The sequence below is a fragment of the Dromaius novaehollandiae genome, chromosome 5 (assembly GCF_036370855.1).
Source record: "Dromaius novaehollandiae isolate bDroNov1 chromosome 5, bDroNov1.hap1, whole genome shotgun sequence".
Lineage (NCBI taxonomy): Eukaryota > Metazoa > Chordata > Aves > Casuariiformes > Dromaiidae > Dromaius > Dromaius novaehollandiae.
Window position 1 is genome coordinate 69,261,269 of NC_088102.1, and position 17,424 is coordinate 69,278,692.

A 17,424-nucleotide genomic window follows, 5' to 3' on the forward strand; every position below is an offset into this window, starting at 1 on the left:
GCAGTCAGAGATGCTGGGGAGAGAGATGAACAACATGGCAGCAAAACACACGCATTAGGATTAAAACCGGTGCCACACAGAGCTGAATTTCTGGCTCCAGCACTGAGCAGTGCTGAGCGCTGGCCAACCACCGCCAGCGGTGAGGCAGTGGTCTGGTCCCCCAAGGCGCACAGTTACTGCTGGCACCAGGGTGCAATCCCCGCTGCTCGACCTTCCCTCTGCTCTGCGTACCTGGCGGGGGGAGGTCGAATTTCATCTTGCGCAGTTCGGTCATGGACACCTGCAGTTGCTCGATCACAGCATCATCCTCATACTGCAAAGAAGCAGCAATTTTCTCCTGCAGAAATTCCCGTAAATCTTCCAGAGACATCTTCAGCAAGCGCTCTAGGTAATAGCAGGCAACAAATTAAGAAGGGCGGCATGGCCAAATCACAGGGTTTTGTTTCAGTACGCAATATGAGTGCGGGTAGCATTGCAGGCAAGTCCTCTGAGAGGCTGCTTAGCAAGAGCGAGGGGACAGCGTGGATGTTGCTAGGTGTTTGTGCGGTCAGGGCCTGGGACGTCTGGGATGTGGGTTATTTCGAGAAGTTCTCGCTGATACCTCTAGGAGGAGGAAAAGCTCCATGTGATAGACCCCAAGCGACAGACTGAGCAGCGCGCAGTACTACTGCTCTCCCCATGACAATTTAAGATCTCCTGATCTAACAGGGCTGCAGAGTAACACCTCGTAGCTTGGGGCAGGCAGGGAGAAAGCAGTTTCTAACTTTCTAAGGAGGCTGGTTGGCTCACCTCAAAGGCACAAAGATCTCAAGATAGAAAAGGCATCGCCTTAACATTGTATAAGAAAAACAGGTTTGGGGCATTTCAGAAGTATCTTAGAGGTATATTAATGATTTTATTTCTCCCTCTACAACCTTTTCAGGAGCCCTTGGCTCAGTCTGATTGTCACCCTCCACTAAGGCGTTCCCCAGCACCTCCAATACGCTGCTGGTGGTGACTGCGCAGCGAGTAAGATGAGCTAGCTAAAAACAAATCACTGCCTTTGGATGGCAGCACAACTTAGGCTAACGTGAAAGCGCGTCTCTCGGTTCGTGGCTACGTGGCAGCGAATGCATTCTGCTGCCAGAAGGGCTCTCCCGCCCTCCCCAGGAGCACGCTCCTGTGCCAGCGCTCTGTGCCTACCTGTGGCCGCGTGATAAGGTGGAGCGGGGAATTTCCACAGCCAAATGGGTTACCGCTCACGTACGCATGCTGAGTTAAGTGATGGGGTAACCGTGGCCTAACACGGTCTCACCTATGCTGTATGAGACAAGTAGGGATTTCTGCTGGGATCTTACTTTTGTGCAGTTTGAGTATTGTGTAAGCCATGGCCGTCAGGACCCGTTCTCCTTCCAGGATGTAGATATCCCATAACCGCAAGGTGAGAGTGAAAGGCGTCTGCATCAAACAAACAAACCCAGCTCATCAGACAACACAGAGACTTCTTTCCACTGCTACTCTAATTGCACTGGCTTCTGGGATGACAAATACAGAGGTTAGTGGCATAAACACATCCACTTGCACTGAAACACACAACAGAGCAAGGCACTTGATGTTGAGGATTCATCTAGACTGAAATGTATTTTATATACTACGGTTGTGGGTTTAAAGCTAACACGTGGGTGGCCTGGCAGTTGTACTTAAAACAGAGACAGGAGGGCAGAAAAAAGAAATACTCCGCTCAGGCACAGTAGCAAATAGATTCCTGTATCGCGGAGGAAGCACCACTACCTTTCAGCCTGCCAAGTGCATAAAACCACTCCTGTTTTCAAGGAGGATGTCGGAATTGCCCAAGTAAATGGCTGTTTAGGCGACAGAACTGAAGGTGCCTAGTGACCTAGGACCGCAGTGGGGTGGGGGGTTTCACTAGCATAAAAAAAGGACTACTGTGGGGCCTAGGGGCACACACAAATCTCTTTCTGAGACAAAGCTGAAAAAGGCTTATTTCTGCTTGCTAGATTATCCTCCGAGCGCCTCTGGAAGAGGTTCTTTCTTATGCTCGGACCCATTCTGACCAGCAGGAATGAATCAATATCCAAAACAACAGAGCAGCCCATTTCCCAGGGAGGTCAGTGAAGATTTTGGCACCTCCCAAAACCAGAACTTAATCCTGATCCTCCTGTGACATTTAAGTTCAAATTTAGGATGCTACACTTCTCCAGAATCTGGCACAACTGATCATCACAGCTCATTTACCATAGATTACAGCAGTTAAAGGGTTTTGTACTTTAAGCAGCTTTTGTCCAAGGAACACAAAGCTCCGTACGAACGCAACTGAACACACTCCTGAAAGGAAGAGGTTATCTTCTGTTTTATAAGAGATAGGGAAGAGACTGTGGACACACAGATGTACTAAACATTACCAAACCCAGATCTTTGTTCAAGTGTGCGAGCACAGGGCTGCCCCTAAAAATAAGGTAGTCTTGGCTCAGCATTGGCAAATTAGCTCTGGACAAATCAGGGTAATTTTCTCGTGCTTTCATGTGCCTCCAGTGCGCAGCCTGCTCATTTGTGTGCAACTGCTGTAGCGCAATTTGTTCAGGTTTATGCCTCAAGCTCTTCTCCTCCATACGTGTTTCCAGAGCCAAAGTGAGGTTAATTGCCTTTGCAAGTTCGCAGCAGTGCCAGTGGGCAAGAGAAAAATCTCTCCCAATTTTGAAGCTTATACCTTTGCCCTAAAACCCTCTCCCGGCTATTATTTATAGTGCGGCAGTCAAAGTTTGCTTGTCATCAGCCTTGAGTGACATGCAGTTATTTTTAGTTTCTCCCTTGTTAAATTTTCTGCCTTATGAAAATATGCCTAACATCCCACCTTATAAATATTAATATCTTCTTAAAATTAAAATTCTTTCTCAAAATTCAGTAGTAAAATAAGCAGAATTCACTGTGCATACAGGTGGCAGAGCGGAAAATAACCCACAAACAGTGCTCACCCGGTCGATGAAACACTGCAGGAACCATTTGGTCGTGTAAATCCCTGTGGTCATCTGTTCCTTGTCCTAGGACGAGACAGCAGAGACATGCGTTTCATCAGACGGGCTGCTGGAGGCTCGAGCAGTTCACAGGGCTTTGGTGGGGGTTGGTTGGTCCATTAATGGTGGATTGTGGCTCTGGCTGTGGCCTGTCAGGCTCTTGTTGGCTCCCTGCATCACTGTTTAATCCCAGCATGGTCCCTACTTTAAACACCAACACTGAAGTCCCAGCTTGGCCCTTCACCCAAGATATTCACTGACCCTGATCTTCACTGTGGTCATGGCTGGAGCCAGATTTCAGCCGTTCCAGACCTTCAGAGAGGATTTTCTGTCAGAAGGTTTTCTGGGCTAATTTCTACTCCAGGAATTTACAAAAACCTTCCAGGAGCCAAAACCCATGTACTCCTTAGAGATTAATGTTTCTGTTTCCCTAGCAATTCCCATTCAAGCCTCTTGGAGCACCACAAAAATAATTAACCACTAAGTAACCCACAAGTAAATCCGCATCTGTACAGCAAAGCCAGTTTTGTTAGCGCTACCTCATTCACGCAGTACGCCTGCTCCAAAAGTGTAACAGCCTGTGTCACAGGTTAAGGAAACGCTTAAAAACCTCACTGACATCACCAAGCTCTATCACTTCTGCACCAAGACCCATCACTTCTGCAGGCTGTTGGCTCTCAGAGGTGATATATAAACTGGACATTTACCTGGGCAGCCACACACCAAAGAGGGACCCTTGCCTTCCTGCCAAGTGCTTAATAACAGTTAGCTATAGGCAGCTGCTCATCAGTGGTAAATGCTCGCTAGGATCACTACAGAGAGCACAGTCAACAGGCAGAGCACAGACCCGGACCCCTTTCCAGCACCCTGTGAAAGAAAATAGGTGTCCTATTTTACAGGGATGCTTTCCAGCTGGGTACCAGTCCAGCTGGTACTTACTGACTCCTAGAGTCTCTTAATGAAGGTATTTCTTTCTTGTTAGCTAGGATTTGAGTTTTTCCCAGCCTCCTCCCTTTTTTCCCCCCAGTGGCTATAATTAAGTGAAAACCTGTCCTGGCTCTGCTTTACTTACACAGCCAGGGCTGGCTCATTCGCAGCACTAAGCAAGAGCTGTTTGAGATGATGGCAATATAAACAGCTTTTCCTGGAGTCGTGCCACGGAGCCCCTCGGGAGCATAAGAAACCTTCAGGAGAGTCTGGCCCTGAATACCAAATGTCTAAAGCAAATGCAAGGGCAGGGGGAGGAAAAAAAGGGGGAGCAGGTGCTGCAAAATAGTTGCCTAGCCGTTCGGCTGCAGTCGACGTGTCTGCAGCCGCTCCTCCAGCCAGCAAATGGGCTTGTACCATCTGCCGAGGAGAAAAACAACTGGACATGCCGAGCCAACTGAACAAAACGACAGCATGTCACGTCTTGCGCTCCTGCCTCCCTGTTGGCAGGGATTCTCCTGCCTGTCGCACAGCAGAGCAGGTCCAGGGGGATGTTAAATGCAAACACAGGACTGGTAATTATTCAGGTAAGACTCCAGATGTTCCAGCATTACCCTTCGGGTTTCATGGCCAGGGTAATAATATAGCAAGGCCCCACTGCTGAATGAAATAGCTCCTTTTACCTGCAGTCTTTATAAATCTTCCTGTCCGGCTTTCCTAAGGAAGCCTTTGGATTTTAGCAGTTCCTACACTAATGTGTGTATCAAGCAAACAAATGATAACCGTTCACCTCAGCAAGATTCATAGATAAACCGCTTGCTAAACACTTGCCTTTTTGTGGCTGAAGCAGTTGTACGCAATTAGAAATATGTTCAGCTGTGCATAGGCTTGGCAGAACATTACATTAATTGCTTTAACATTAAAATGTGACGTTAGCATGGCAAGACTGACAGCAAAGAATTACCATGTGCTTCTTCAGCTTTGGAAACAGCTTGCTTAAAATCTGCTCGTGATGAGCTTGAAATCTCTGCAGCTTCGGGAACCCAGGAATGAAAAAACCTTAACAAGAGAAGACACAGAAGAAAAAACTTAGAAAACCTTTGGGAACAGTCAAAGGGGCAGCTTCATTTCCAAGCAAGCTCATCCCCTAAATCACCTGTTGAAGTCAGCGGGGCCTTGCGGGGAAAGGGTACCTTGCAACCCCTGTGTAACTTAGGCTCCGTGTGCATCTCCTTCATAGCCTGTGTTTTAATCCTTTTATTTGGGCTACATCAAACTCCAGCACAAACCACCTCATCGTACCCAAACCGAAGTGTCTAAAACTGCCCCTGCAGAAGAGATTAACTCGCACTTCCCATCACCTACCCATTTTAGACTAGACCTGGTGCTCACTGGTAAAGACCTCGCTGGAGCTGGGTCAGGCACTCTCCTTGCCTGGCAATACACCACTGCCTCACATCTCAGTGTTTACAAGTTTAAACAGAGTTAAAGTTGTTTGCGCCAACACTGGTACAACATAAGCTTGTGCAGTACCCCGACACCTAGCAGGAGATGCACCTAATGCGCCTCCCAGATGTACTCTTTGGGAAAGCTTTAGTAAAATCAGGCGGTAGTTCTGTGCCCCACATGCTCCCTTGGACTGTTACATCCCAATATCCCATTATGCCCCCCGAAAGCAGTGCTTTAGCGGCGAGTATAAAGCAAGATTAGAACTGGAGCAAGCTGTATTAGGGCTTCTTCACAGGGGCCATCTAAAGCTAGCAGATCATAAGGCCTCACCCTCCATTTATAGAATAACCTGTGTGCATAGATTACTTTCAACCACAAATAAGATGAAAGGACCTTTAATGTGGTTAAAGTAAAATAACACATCACATTTTGTAGACATACACCTTAATAAACATATTAGGGAACGTAGCTCATGGCATATTTAAAACAGAGCACTACATGGTGCCCTTGGATGTACTTCTGTTAGACTTCTTAAAAACTCATAACCTTGAGTTAATTGATTGCCAAGGGCAAAATACTTTGGAGGGAAGATATCACCTCTATAAAAGTGTTAATTACTAAGCATTAAAGTTCAGCAAAGATAAATCACATTTTTCGCCGATGCACTTGTCAGCCTCCAAGAGGGAAATTCAGCTCCGTACGTAGTTTGCTTTGGCATGTAATTAAATCTTACCTGCTTTAAACCAGCAGATTGCAGCCAACAGGGAACACAAGGCTCTACTGACCAAATAAATAGCAACCTGCAGCCTTCTCTCAGCAAATCTCTGTGGGCAGAACCCTTGCCCTGCCCCGCTCCCAAGCCTTACCATGCATCGCGTGCCTCTGGTTGGTTAGCAGCTGTGCCAGTGCCCAAAATGCATCCTCTTCATTTAAATACATCAGCAGGATGGCTGCAATCTGACTCATCCCTTGGCAGTAGCTCACTTCCTGCAAGAACCAAGAGGGGCACATGTGCTCGCGTGCCGCGTTCGCTCAGTGGCAGCCAGCTAGGCTCGTGTGCAGCTGCGGTTTCCTCCGTGCCGTGTTTTAAGACCCTCATGATGTTGTTGCTTGCAAAAGGGCACATGTGGGACGTGCGAAAGACCCAAGGGAGGAAGCAGCAGGGATCCTTGGGCCCTCCGCAGAGCCTGTGCTGTTGCTCACTCGCTAAGCCGGAACTGTCAGAAGCAGTTTAAGCTGCCTGTGCCTCCCTGTCCTGTTTCAAGGTCCCTCTGCTTTATTTATTTATTTATTTATTTTTACTATCTATTCCCAAATTTATAGCTCCCCTGAGGTGAATATACTATGTTCTACAGTGCCCCACACTTGCAAAGCTTTAAAATCTCTGGGCACCTTCACATGATGGGTAAAACCACCACATGAACTTCTCCCTCTTTCTTTTTCCCAGTCTAAGGAGGGCACCTGGCTTCTGCTCACCTCAGCAAGGGTCAAGCTCCTACTTGGGCCTCTGAAAAACCTCCCTGAGTTTGTACCATTGGTTGAACAGCACCTTCAAAATGCTCATAAAAGACTTGAAAGGTCTGGGAGACAGACCTGGGAGACAGCTCATCGCACACCTGTGTTTCCACAACAGATTAGACATCAGGAGGTTTTACATCAGGCTGTAGCACCCAAACCCACCCCACCTCTCTGGACTTTTAGCTGTGACAGCTAAACTGGGAGCTTCGACCTGGCTGCAGACCTCTGCTTTACTTCTCGTGGGTCCCAGCACGTCCACAAAATAAACCAGGAGGCCTGCTGAGCTGCCTGAACGAGAGCACTGGGTCATTCCCTACTGTGAAGATGAGCCTCTGATCCAACCCCACCAGCGTGGCTTGAACCTGGAGGGTGGAGTGAAATAAATGCAAATCTGAGTCGCAAAAAGCCAATTTGTAAGTAGCGCCTGCAGCTATTTCAAGGAAAACTGGATGGGATGATAAACAGCATGTGGCTCTGATGCTATTTTGGATTCCCTTAGCCATGCAAGCAGTGAAGTAATTAAAAAAAAAAAATCTGGAAAGCCTTTATGTATGCGGCAAGAGGGAAGGAAGGGTCTTTGTCTCTTTGGCTCCCACCCTGCGCAAACTGCGCCTTCTGGGGTAGTCGTCCCCTCCTGGCAGAGTCTGCAGCTAATTTAGGCCTATTCTGCCTGTGTCCTTCAGCTAAAAATGGCTGGTTCACTGTAACCAATCAGTGTTTTCAGCAATGAGGATGCTATTCAACGTATGACGAAAAGGCAAAAATGTGATGTACAGACAAGTTCTTTGACTAGGAGGCTAGTCCTGCAGGCAAGTCAAAGAGCAAATTCTTGCCCTGTGCTGACACTCATCCAAACCAAATCTGCAAGATGTCATTTACCAGGGGGGAAAATGAAGAAGGGAATGAAACAACAGCATGAAGAATCCAGCACTTATTCTGCCTGCAAATATGTCTTATTGTAGCTCTCTGTACAAACCCCCATTAGGAGTTAAACTGGAATTACCACTGGCTCCACAAGGAAGGTAAATGACGAATGCCGGTTACATACATCAGCACAGTACTATTCACTTTAATTGGACTAACTTACTACTTACGGTGTTATAAACGGAGTATGCTGACAGCACGTGGAACAGCGCCTGCTGCCTAGGGACAAAGAAGGACATGAAAACACTTAAGTGTGAAGTCCCGGACACTGTGTGTACACAAACACACATACACACAAAGAGCAAAGGCTTAAAAATAACCAAACTTACATCTTTTACACCTCTACAGGCAAGTGGGATGGGGTTGCTTCCTTCAGTGCAGACGCACCAGGAGCTCCACACAGCAGGGCTATGCTGCTGCATCAGCAGATCACCCAGGACAGAGACGTACACATACCCATATGTACCGTTTTCAACACACCTGCTCTTCAGGTTTGGTTTGGTGGGTTTTAATTGTCTTTTATAGACTTGCAGCAACCCAGATACCAAGTGTATCCCAGGGGTAAAATCCTGTCGCCATTATTTATTAGATTTTCCTTTCTCCCTTTGCTCCTTGCTAAAAGAGTCATGATCATACATATAAGTAAGCGCAGATTTCCCTGCGTGGCATGTTTCTGTGCGGGCGCCAGCCCTAACTGTTTAGGGCAGCCATGCTGCGGCTCACCCAAGTGACAAAGCCATTTTTCCCAAATTTCTTCAAACTCATCCATTTTAGAGGCCACGTAGGCTGCAACTCGCCCAGGTCCACATTGCCCTGCCCCAGGTCCCTGCCTTCCCAAACCAAGCCTTGTGCAGTTCCAACCTAACACTCTGGGACCAAGTGCCGCAGTAGGGTGGTGCCTGGCTCAAGACCTGGGGCTGGTCCAGTTTGGACCTGTCCAAAGAGGGAGTCAACAGCTAAATCTGTGAAACCCGTGAAATCCGTGACCTCAGTCCAGACCCCTGGGGGGAGGTTCCTGGCTCGTGGCACCAGCCCAAGCCGTCCTCGTGCCTGTGGTTTGCGGAGCAGGCACGGGGATGGCTCTGCTCCCCTGTGACCAGCCCTGGCCCGAGCTAGGCGGCAGGAGGTAGCCCTGCTCAGACGGCTCGTACATGGCTCGCACGTGGTTGCCAGCCATAGGATGCACAGCCCAAATACCCCCGCTCAGAAAGCGTGCGGAGCCTCGCATGCCATACTCACTTCACTCCATAGCGATCCCGGAACATGATGTGGTTTCGGAAGGTGCGGTTAACGTCCAAATCTATCTGCTTGAGTTCCGACGAAAAGCTCTTCGCTTGTTCCTTCATTTTCTGGATGGGAGAGAGGGGTAGACAAAAGGAAAGGGTCAGACATCCTCCAAGCCTACGTCTCAGGCCATACAGCCCACTCGGGAGAAGACACCCCTTCCTGCAGCAGGGCAAGTCAGAGCCCTTTCAGCCAGCCTGTAGCTGCCGCACTACAGACTTCTGCAGAATAATTCAGACACCGCTGCTTTGCAGAGAGCAAACTGCAGCCTGGAGATGACCTGCCTCCCCCTCGGCCGTTCTGCTCCATCTGTCTGAGATCAAATGAAATAGGAGAGACTGAGGTTTTGGCCAGGCCTGGTCCTTCTGCCGCTGCAGAACAAGTACAGGCACGGAAACGCGAGCCAGACAGCCCAGCAGCCGCTGGCGAAACACAGCCTCTGCCAACGAGCTCAGAGCACCCACCCGGATGCTGCTTCAGCCTCTCCACCCTACCAGACAGGCCAGCGTATCACAGGGGATGAGGGGCGACAACCAAAGCAAAGCCCCAGCTCACCTTGGTACAAAGGCAGACCGCAAGTGTCTTGGTAGCACGCACACCTATAGAGGGGGACCTGGACAAACGTATCCTCAGCCCCACTGAATAAATGCCACGCGCGCAGAGGCAGTGCTGAGCCTGCACAACCTGCTCTTTTACACTCCACCTTGTCACTGAGGTACCTCCAAAACAACGACTGTAGCACTCTCATCATCGAGGTCAGCGATGAGTGCACTGAAATAAAAACACACCACCACTGCTGCTGTGACTGACACCACCACCAAACCAGCATTCGCACATCTTAACGTGCAGACCTACGCTTGCACCAGGCCCAGCACTCTCTCTGAGGTTTCTAATAAAGCGTCGAGACCTCTGTGGGTGCTTAAGGAATGATACACATTTATAGCCAACACACACAGGTCAACAGCACGGCGTCCCCAAGCTTTTCAGAGGCTCAGTCATAATGAAGCCCAAACTGTTATGACTCAGGTTTCTCTGTGAAGTAATCTCTAACTGCTTCTTCCCCTGAAGGAGAGAATCATCTTAGCTTAGAAAGTTTCCACTGATTCCTGGAAAAAATGACTCTGGGGCATTCACTAGGACTGGTGCAAGTTTTAAGGAACTGGCGCAGTCCAGAATAGAAACTAGACTCCCAAACACCCCCGTATTCCCCCCATGCTGGCATTTCAGGCAGATGAAGGAATGAAGTCCACCACATAAAACGGAAACCCATTGCCAGAGCCAAGCCCACCTCACCCAATTACACACCCTTGCTCAGGGTCCCAAGCCCTGATCAAGCTCCCCGGATGAATCCCGCTGCAGCCCCCTCTGTAGCCTTCATTTCAGCCCCATGAATGCAAGCAAGGACCGTCACACTACAGCTCAGCATCTCATCTCACTCACAGCTTTCAGGTGCTGCTGGTGATCATATAATTGCCCTCTTTAATATCCCCGGGCTTAACTGCATGAATGAAATATGTTCTAGAGCAGCTGCTGTCCTACAGCTGCTTGTCAGTCTGATACCAGGCGCCTCCAGGTTGCTGTTTCCATCCCAAAGTGGCCATGTCCACTCTGGGGAACATCAGACGTCATTAACACCTGGCAGGTCGCTCCCGCGCACCCAGTGCTCGGGGGCAATCGCAGCTTTTCTTGGGAGCACCGAGTCAGACCTTGAAAGCAACCGTGTGGAGAAGCAACAGCACAGGGCTTATTTTGGCAAGGAAGGCTAAGAAAAAGACAGCGGTGGAATGAAGAGCTGATAAACAGTATCGTTTCCCTGCTTCAAATCCTGTGCTTTCTGCATCTCATAGCTTGTCTTTTATAAAGGAGGGAGTCTACCTGAGACAGCACGACTATTCACGCACACCAGGTCACTTCAGTTCATGTTTCCCTGCTAGAGACATTCTCTTTTCCCTACCAGAACAGCACAGAAATCTTGCCCAAAGCCTATAAAAAACCAGTACTTTGGTGTGCTCTGACTGCTTCAGCCCTCCTCAATGAGCCTGGCTTGAAAACGCACCCCGTGTGCTGTACCCATCTGGGAAAGCCAGCGGGGCCCACAGGCCACCGCGCAGCCGCCCAGGGCCACCCTGGGTTAGGGGACAACATGTGCTTTATGAACGGAGCTGCTCGGGTACAGGACCAGGCATGCCGAACCGAGCTACGCCTCAAGGAGCCGCACGGTGAGGGTGCAACCGAAGGCAGACAAAATAGAAAAAAAGCCAGTGCACCTGCAGAGCACCTTACGCAGCAGCTTGCAGCCTCTCTGCACCCAGGAGGCTTTATTAATTCTGCAGCCTGTAAACAACAAGCCCAAGACCGGCTGTTTTTCTTTTCTCCTTATTTAAGTAACCCAGGGGCTCCTGCAGCTGCTCTGCTGAGCTCCTTAGCGCTGCCAGCTCTGGCGGCAGAACGGAGGCTGGGAAGCTGGAGGTCCCACACGAGAGACCTTTCACAAAGCAGCGGGTAAAAGCCAAGAAGCCTCCGTCCTGCCCCACAGCAAACGCAGCCCTCCTACCTCCTGTTTTGGCTCTCCTCAAACTCTCAGTCGTGGCTACAGAGCAGAAACCCCGGGAAGGCAGATGGCTCCGGGCAAGGGACTTAGCTCCCTCAGCATCGCACCCACAGCGAAGCCAAGCTGGAAAGTCCCCTGCCTGCAGGGACGCAGCACAACGCGGCCAGCCTCCGAGCAGCCACCCCCGGAGGAAAACACGGGCAAAAATAAAAAAGGAAAACAGCTGGAGCAGGCTTTATAACTGAACCGCTCCAGAGGCAATGCAGACGGACGAGTAAGGTCTCCGGAGCAGCTCAGGCAGTAGCTCCGCGGCCAGAGCAGGTCGGGGGGGACCAGCACGCTTGAAACATCTCTGCAGCGGGGGACGTGGGCAAAGACAACAAGCAGCTGGTTCAGCCGCCTGGAGGGATGCGCTCAGCCCCTAGGGACCCTGCCCAGGCGGCAGCACCCACGGCACCCAGCAGGTCCTGCCCTCGCACCGGCAGACGGGATGCAGTCCCCGGGCAGAGGCTCGCTGAAGGCCCACGCGGAAGGTTTTTAGCTTGTGCCCTGGTTTCTGCCCCACGGGGAGACAGGCCGGCCTCGGGGCTGGCCCCGGCAGGACGAGGGGCTGAGACAGCCCCCTCCTTCCCTCCTGAAAGCAAAATCCCCCTTCCAAGACGGGGCTCTGAGCTGTCTCTGGAGCAAGGGAAAGGGAGAGCTCATGGCTGGCGGCAGGTGGCACCAAAGCGGAGAAGGATTGAGAGCTTTCAGGGACTTGAGGCCAGCAAAGCCCCTCGACCCTGCAGCTCCTGTTTACTGCAGACGCCTCTGGAGCTCCGATAAACTGCTTGGGACTTCCATTTAGGTGGCCTGCTGCCCGGCCCAGCCTCTCGGGAGGGAGCGCGACCAAAGCCTGCCTGCTGGGCGAGCTTCATAAGCCCTGCTCGTTAGCGCGATCCCACCCCATGGTCCCCCAAATCCCCTCATGTGACTCTGGAGCAGCAGCATTTCTCTACTAACATCTATGCTTGACTTAACTGTAAGAAGTGTTAGTGTTATCTTGCTTCATAGGGGGAGATTTTAGAAATACCAGGTAAGCACTAGGCTCTGCTGGGCCAGCCCATCGTGCGGTACTCACTGCCAAAAGCTCAGGATTGCCCTGTGCCCTGCAAAGGCCTTTTCTCCTGCAGACCGTCCCCTGCCACACGTGCTGGCATCACGCACCCCCTCGCTGGAGGCAAAGAGCAGGCAGCGAGAGGGGACGGAGGGGACATGCTTCACAGAGTCTCCGAGACTACGTGCATTGCAAGCTTTGCCGAACAACCTTTCGGTTTGTTCTGCGTTTGCACAGACCCTGCCATAAAATACCTTTTCGTGTAGCCTGTGTCACAGACCGCCTACAAGCTATCAAAAGAGAAACCATAAAAGAAGTTAGGAGAAGTTAAGCTCTCAACCAGGCAGTTACACAAGCTGCATGTGAAAAAAGATGGTGTAAAACAGGCGAGGCGGTTGAAGCAAAAATGCCTCTGTTGCAATAAAATACAACCCCTATCATTTGAATTCTTGTTCAATACATACTGCAGAAATTCATTTCACACCAAGGAATCCTCAAGAACACCGCAGCGTAAAAAGCTTTAATAAAAAGCAATGGAAGTCAAACTTTGCTCCTATCTGCAGAGAAAATCACATAAATTGAAGAGAGACTTTCAAGACAACATTTCTGTAAAAAGATTAAGAACCTACTTGAAGGTAAAAGAAAAAATACAGCAGCCATTTCAAGCCAAGCTTCCAACACTGCCAGCACAGTCAACTTCTGTTTACACACCTAAGCTGCAAACCAGGACGCTCCACAATTAGAAATCCCTCCACGAGTTTTCAGGAACCCACCTCCATCCAGCCTTTAAGTGAATTTCTTGGCTAAAGACCCTGTTTTTGCTGGTTTAAATCTTCTGATTTTTCTGCACATTTCAAAACATCACAAGGGAAATTTTCAACCACAAGCAGAGCTTTGCGTACTTGCTTTTAGTGAAATGCCTAGTACCCACCGCTTTATGGTACCTCGCTTTTGGATACTCAGAATCATCCTAGGCAGCTCTGAAAATAGCAGCTAAGGCCTTTACAGCTAAACTTTTTCTTTCTCTGTGAGGGTGCAGTAACACCTAAAACATCTTTGCTAGCAACTTCCAGTAGAATAGATGGAATTAGTGTGTTAGGGAAAGCAGGTGGCCACCAGATCCCAGCCTAACATACGCAGGGATAAAGACTTTATCCCCTTTTCATTTTCAGTCTTCACTAATTTGAAGCCTTTCCTTCTCCAAGGTCACAGCAGTTCACTGCAGGCATTCAGCCCCACCGGCAGTGCACGTTGTACAAATGCCAGTGCACCGCTTCCTAGTGGGAGAGGACATGGAGGCAAGGCTGTCCTCCTCCTCCTCCAAAAGCTCCCCCCTAGGAAACCCCATTTCACTCCTGCCCACCAGCAACTTCCCCTTCTGAGGACTTGGATGCAAAGACAGAAATGCCAACGTCTGTCTTGGGTCTGACCCACCTCCGCAAGGTGAAATCCCACCCAGCCAGCCACGGGCTCCTCTCGTTGTCATTGCAAAAAGGCCTCCTACCTCGTACTTCCCTTCGTTCTCTTTCTTCATCTTCTCGACGTCCAGCAGGAGCGACCAGACCTGGCCTCGCACCTGGAGAGGGATCCCCTTGTACACGCGCCGATACATCTGTAAGAAGAAAGACGCGCACAGCATCAGCGTGACCCGGTCTTCTGGAGGGGTGCGTCTTCAGCTGGACGTGAACCATCCCCTTCACACAGGGAAGGCATCTGACGCGCTTTACAGTGGTGATGCTCCCCGTACACCAGCCTGCCCTGATCTCCTCTCCATTTCCTAGGGTCAGACCCAGGCTCCTTTGTTTCACAACCCTTTGGTCTGATCCAGCATGGCCATTCCTACAAGGACGCTCAGAGACTAGGAAAAAAATATATTTCTTCTTGGATAGGCGAGCCCTTCCCATGAGGATCACAGGGCTCCACAGCAAGTCCCAAAGAGAGACTCGTGGCTTGGCAGGGGGCAACGTGGGCTACAGCGAGAGCTCTCCCCCCGGATGGAGTAACAGCCTGGGTAGCGTTCCCGAAGCAAGGAGAAGGATGAGGGAAGAAACGTGCATGCGTCTCCCCTCCCACCTCCACGTGTTCACTTTATGCATTTCGCAGATGCTTCCCTTTTTTCTTGTCATAAGGCCCTCTCCCCCTAAAGAGACCATTAAATTTCAATGGGAAACGGAAAGAAAAGGGGCTTTTGTTTCACCCGACTTCTCCCATTCAAAGAAAGAACTTCAAAAAACAAAAAGTGTCTTATTTCTGAACGTTTTCCACCCATCCATTCATCCCACCCTTGAAATGCCTTGCAGCTGCACTGCAAAACCCAACTGCAGCATTCCTCACGGCTCCCGAGGTCCCCAGGGCGAGGGCATGGATTTGCCGCGTACTGCCCAAACCCCAGCTGCGCTGGCCGGGGGATTTCCGTTACGGAGCGGAGCGCTGCGCAGAGACGCCCTGGCATGTCTGATGTGGTCCTGCAGCGTCGCATTCCCATCTCCTACATGGAGCCGAGCATTTGCTACTTTCACCTTCCCTTTCTGGCACATCTCACATAATCAGTATTCTCATTCCTGGCTTGAATTTTAAGCTCTCATCTGTATGCAAGGCTAAAAGGAATGCAAACACGGCACTGTGCTTCACACTGCGACGCAGTTCACACACAGCACGACGCTCTCCGGGGTGACTCTGCGGGGTGCAGTTAGTGTAACCGAGCTGAGAGTCTCCCAGACTACGGACTCGCACTCTTCCCATTCCTGGCTTTATTACCGTCTGCAGCGCTAGGCTTACTGAGGTAGTAGGGGCTGTACAAAACACAGCAGAGACAGCTCTTGCCCCAGAGAGCTAGTGCAAGACAAGACAGGAGGTAGGGTTCAGCAGACAGGCTAGGAGACTGCAAAGAAACAATGTTATCCTACTCAAAGTAAATAAACATATATGTAATATATAATAAATGCAAAGACCACCACATAGCACTAGTAGAAGTGAGGGCTGTGTAAGCTAGACAGGGTGCTAGAGCACTTGTCCATCCAGCTACAGTAAATATTTCAGTATTTCTTCTGACACAGATGCCCTACAAGTACTACGGCTGTTCAACATTTTTAAATCCAGTCTAAGCACTTGCAAAACACTTTGCTCTGCCCCCAAGTCTGCTGCCGCCCATACTTATGACTTACATTGGATGGCTCACCGCCACGCGCAGTCTCATTAGCTTTGAAGGGCCAATGCATAGAGAACTATCCCCTCAAAACATCCTTGGCAAGACCATGTTTTCCCCTGCGAATACTGAACAAGAACCTCAAGCACGACATCGAGATGCATGCGTGGCTGTGGAGGGTCAGCAGCCTCTGCGATAGCATCTCTCATTTTAAACAGGACATCGCTTAATTCATAGTCTGCCCCCATATGTCAAGTGACGCTGCTTCCGCTCATCCTCTTGGGCAAGGCTCACGCAAGGAGGTCCTTCTTATGGACAGCTGGAAAAAACTTCTAAGCAACATGTTAGACAGATTCATCCCAGCCCCTGCAAATCCAGGCACCCAGCTTCTGGATCAACCGCCTTCAGAAGATGATTTCTGTTCCCCTTTCGGGGGGGAAAAAATCAACTTAAATCGGCACGAAAGAAGCGTCGTTTGTCAGGAGTAGGGATACAACATGACTAGATGAAGTATTTTGCCCGAGTTGTACCGATACGGAGCCAAGGAAAGCCTGCCTCCAACAGGCATCCGGGACATAGCAAAGCAAAGGCTGAGGAGAGATCGAGATTTCAATTCAGTTAAAATTACTTCACGATTTATTTACTTCCAAAGCATTATGAGAGACTGACTGACAGTTGCCAAGGTAGAACAAGATGCTCAAGTCTGTGGGAAGAAAATCATTTTGTTTTGAATTCTTGAGCTGTTATTGTTGTACTTCAGTGAATACAATCCTCACCAGCATATAGTAAGCGTCTCTGATGACTTTCTCTGTATGCGAGTGCAGCAGGAACAAGGGAGTTTCAAAACATGCTGAGACTGAACCAAACTAAAAAGCCTCTCTGTTATTTATCCCAGGGCTTTCCTCCTCCCACCGCCTCCAGGAGTGAAAGCGATAAAACCTCAGAGCTGTATGAGTCACGAGGAGTAAAAATGAGCAATTTTCCTTCAGCGTGAAACTTGAAGGCAAACAGGGAAGCTATCACTAAAAGCAGCAATTATGCTGGGATGAAATGACTGCAAGAAGGCAGCAGGTGAGAGCTTCAACTCCGAGCAGTTTCCTGCTTCGTGTGAAATATGGATAAAACTCAAGGTCACGATCTTTTGTCTCTAATGAACAGCTGAATGCTTAAATATCAGGAGAGAGCTCCTAGATCACGGCAGCTCCTGCCCCAAGCAGACTGATGGCCAAGTCACAGCAGAGGAGGAAGAGCAAGTATCACCCCATTTCACAGACGGAAACTGAGAGGCCAGTGGTTGAAGTGATGGCTCAAGGTGCTGCACAGAAAGGCCATGTCAGAGTCAAAAACTAAACCTCTGGCATTTAAAAACTGGTCCAAGTTTGGCCACAGGATCATCTTTCCTTTCTAGGCTTTAACATATAAAGCTCGCAGCAGAGACAGGTCATCATCCCATCCCCATTCCTCCCTTCGCCACATACTTGATTATTATTATTAAGAGCTGGGAGGGGGAAGGCTATCA

The 17,424-nt window shown here is 49.7% G+C and overlaps 1 protein-coding gene across 9 annotated transcripts in view; it reads right to left on the reverse strand.

Annotated features, from left to right (window-relative positions):
• LOC112987945 (USP6 N-terminal-like protein) overlaps nt 1-17,424 on the reverse strand; it is a 101,385-nt gene that overhangs the window by 6,495 nt on the left and 77,466 nt on the right. For all 9 annotated transcript variants that reach the window (XM_064513192.1, XM_064513193.1, XM_064513197.1 and 6 more), the window contains 8 exons: nt 14,265-14,372; nt 9,069-9,178; nt 8,000-8,048; nt 6,254-6,374; nt 4,903-4,997; nt 2,973-3,038; nt 1,338-1,437; nt 232-384 (listed from right to left, as the gene is read on the reverse strand). In XM_064513192.1, coding sequence (XP_064369262.1) covers nt 232-384; nt 1,338-1,437; nt 2,973-3,038; nt 4,903-4,997; nt 6,254-6,374; nt 8,000-8,048; nt 9,069-9,178; nt 14,265-14,372 — 802 coding nt within the window. The remainder of the gene's footprint in view (nt 1-231; nt 385-1,337; nt 1,438-2,972; nt 3,039-4,902; nt 4,998-6,253; nt 6,375-7,999; nt 8,049-9,068; nt 9,179-14,264; nt 14,373-17,424) is intronic.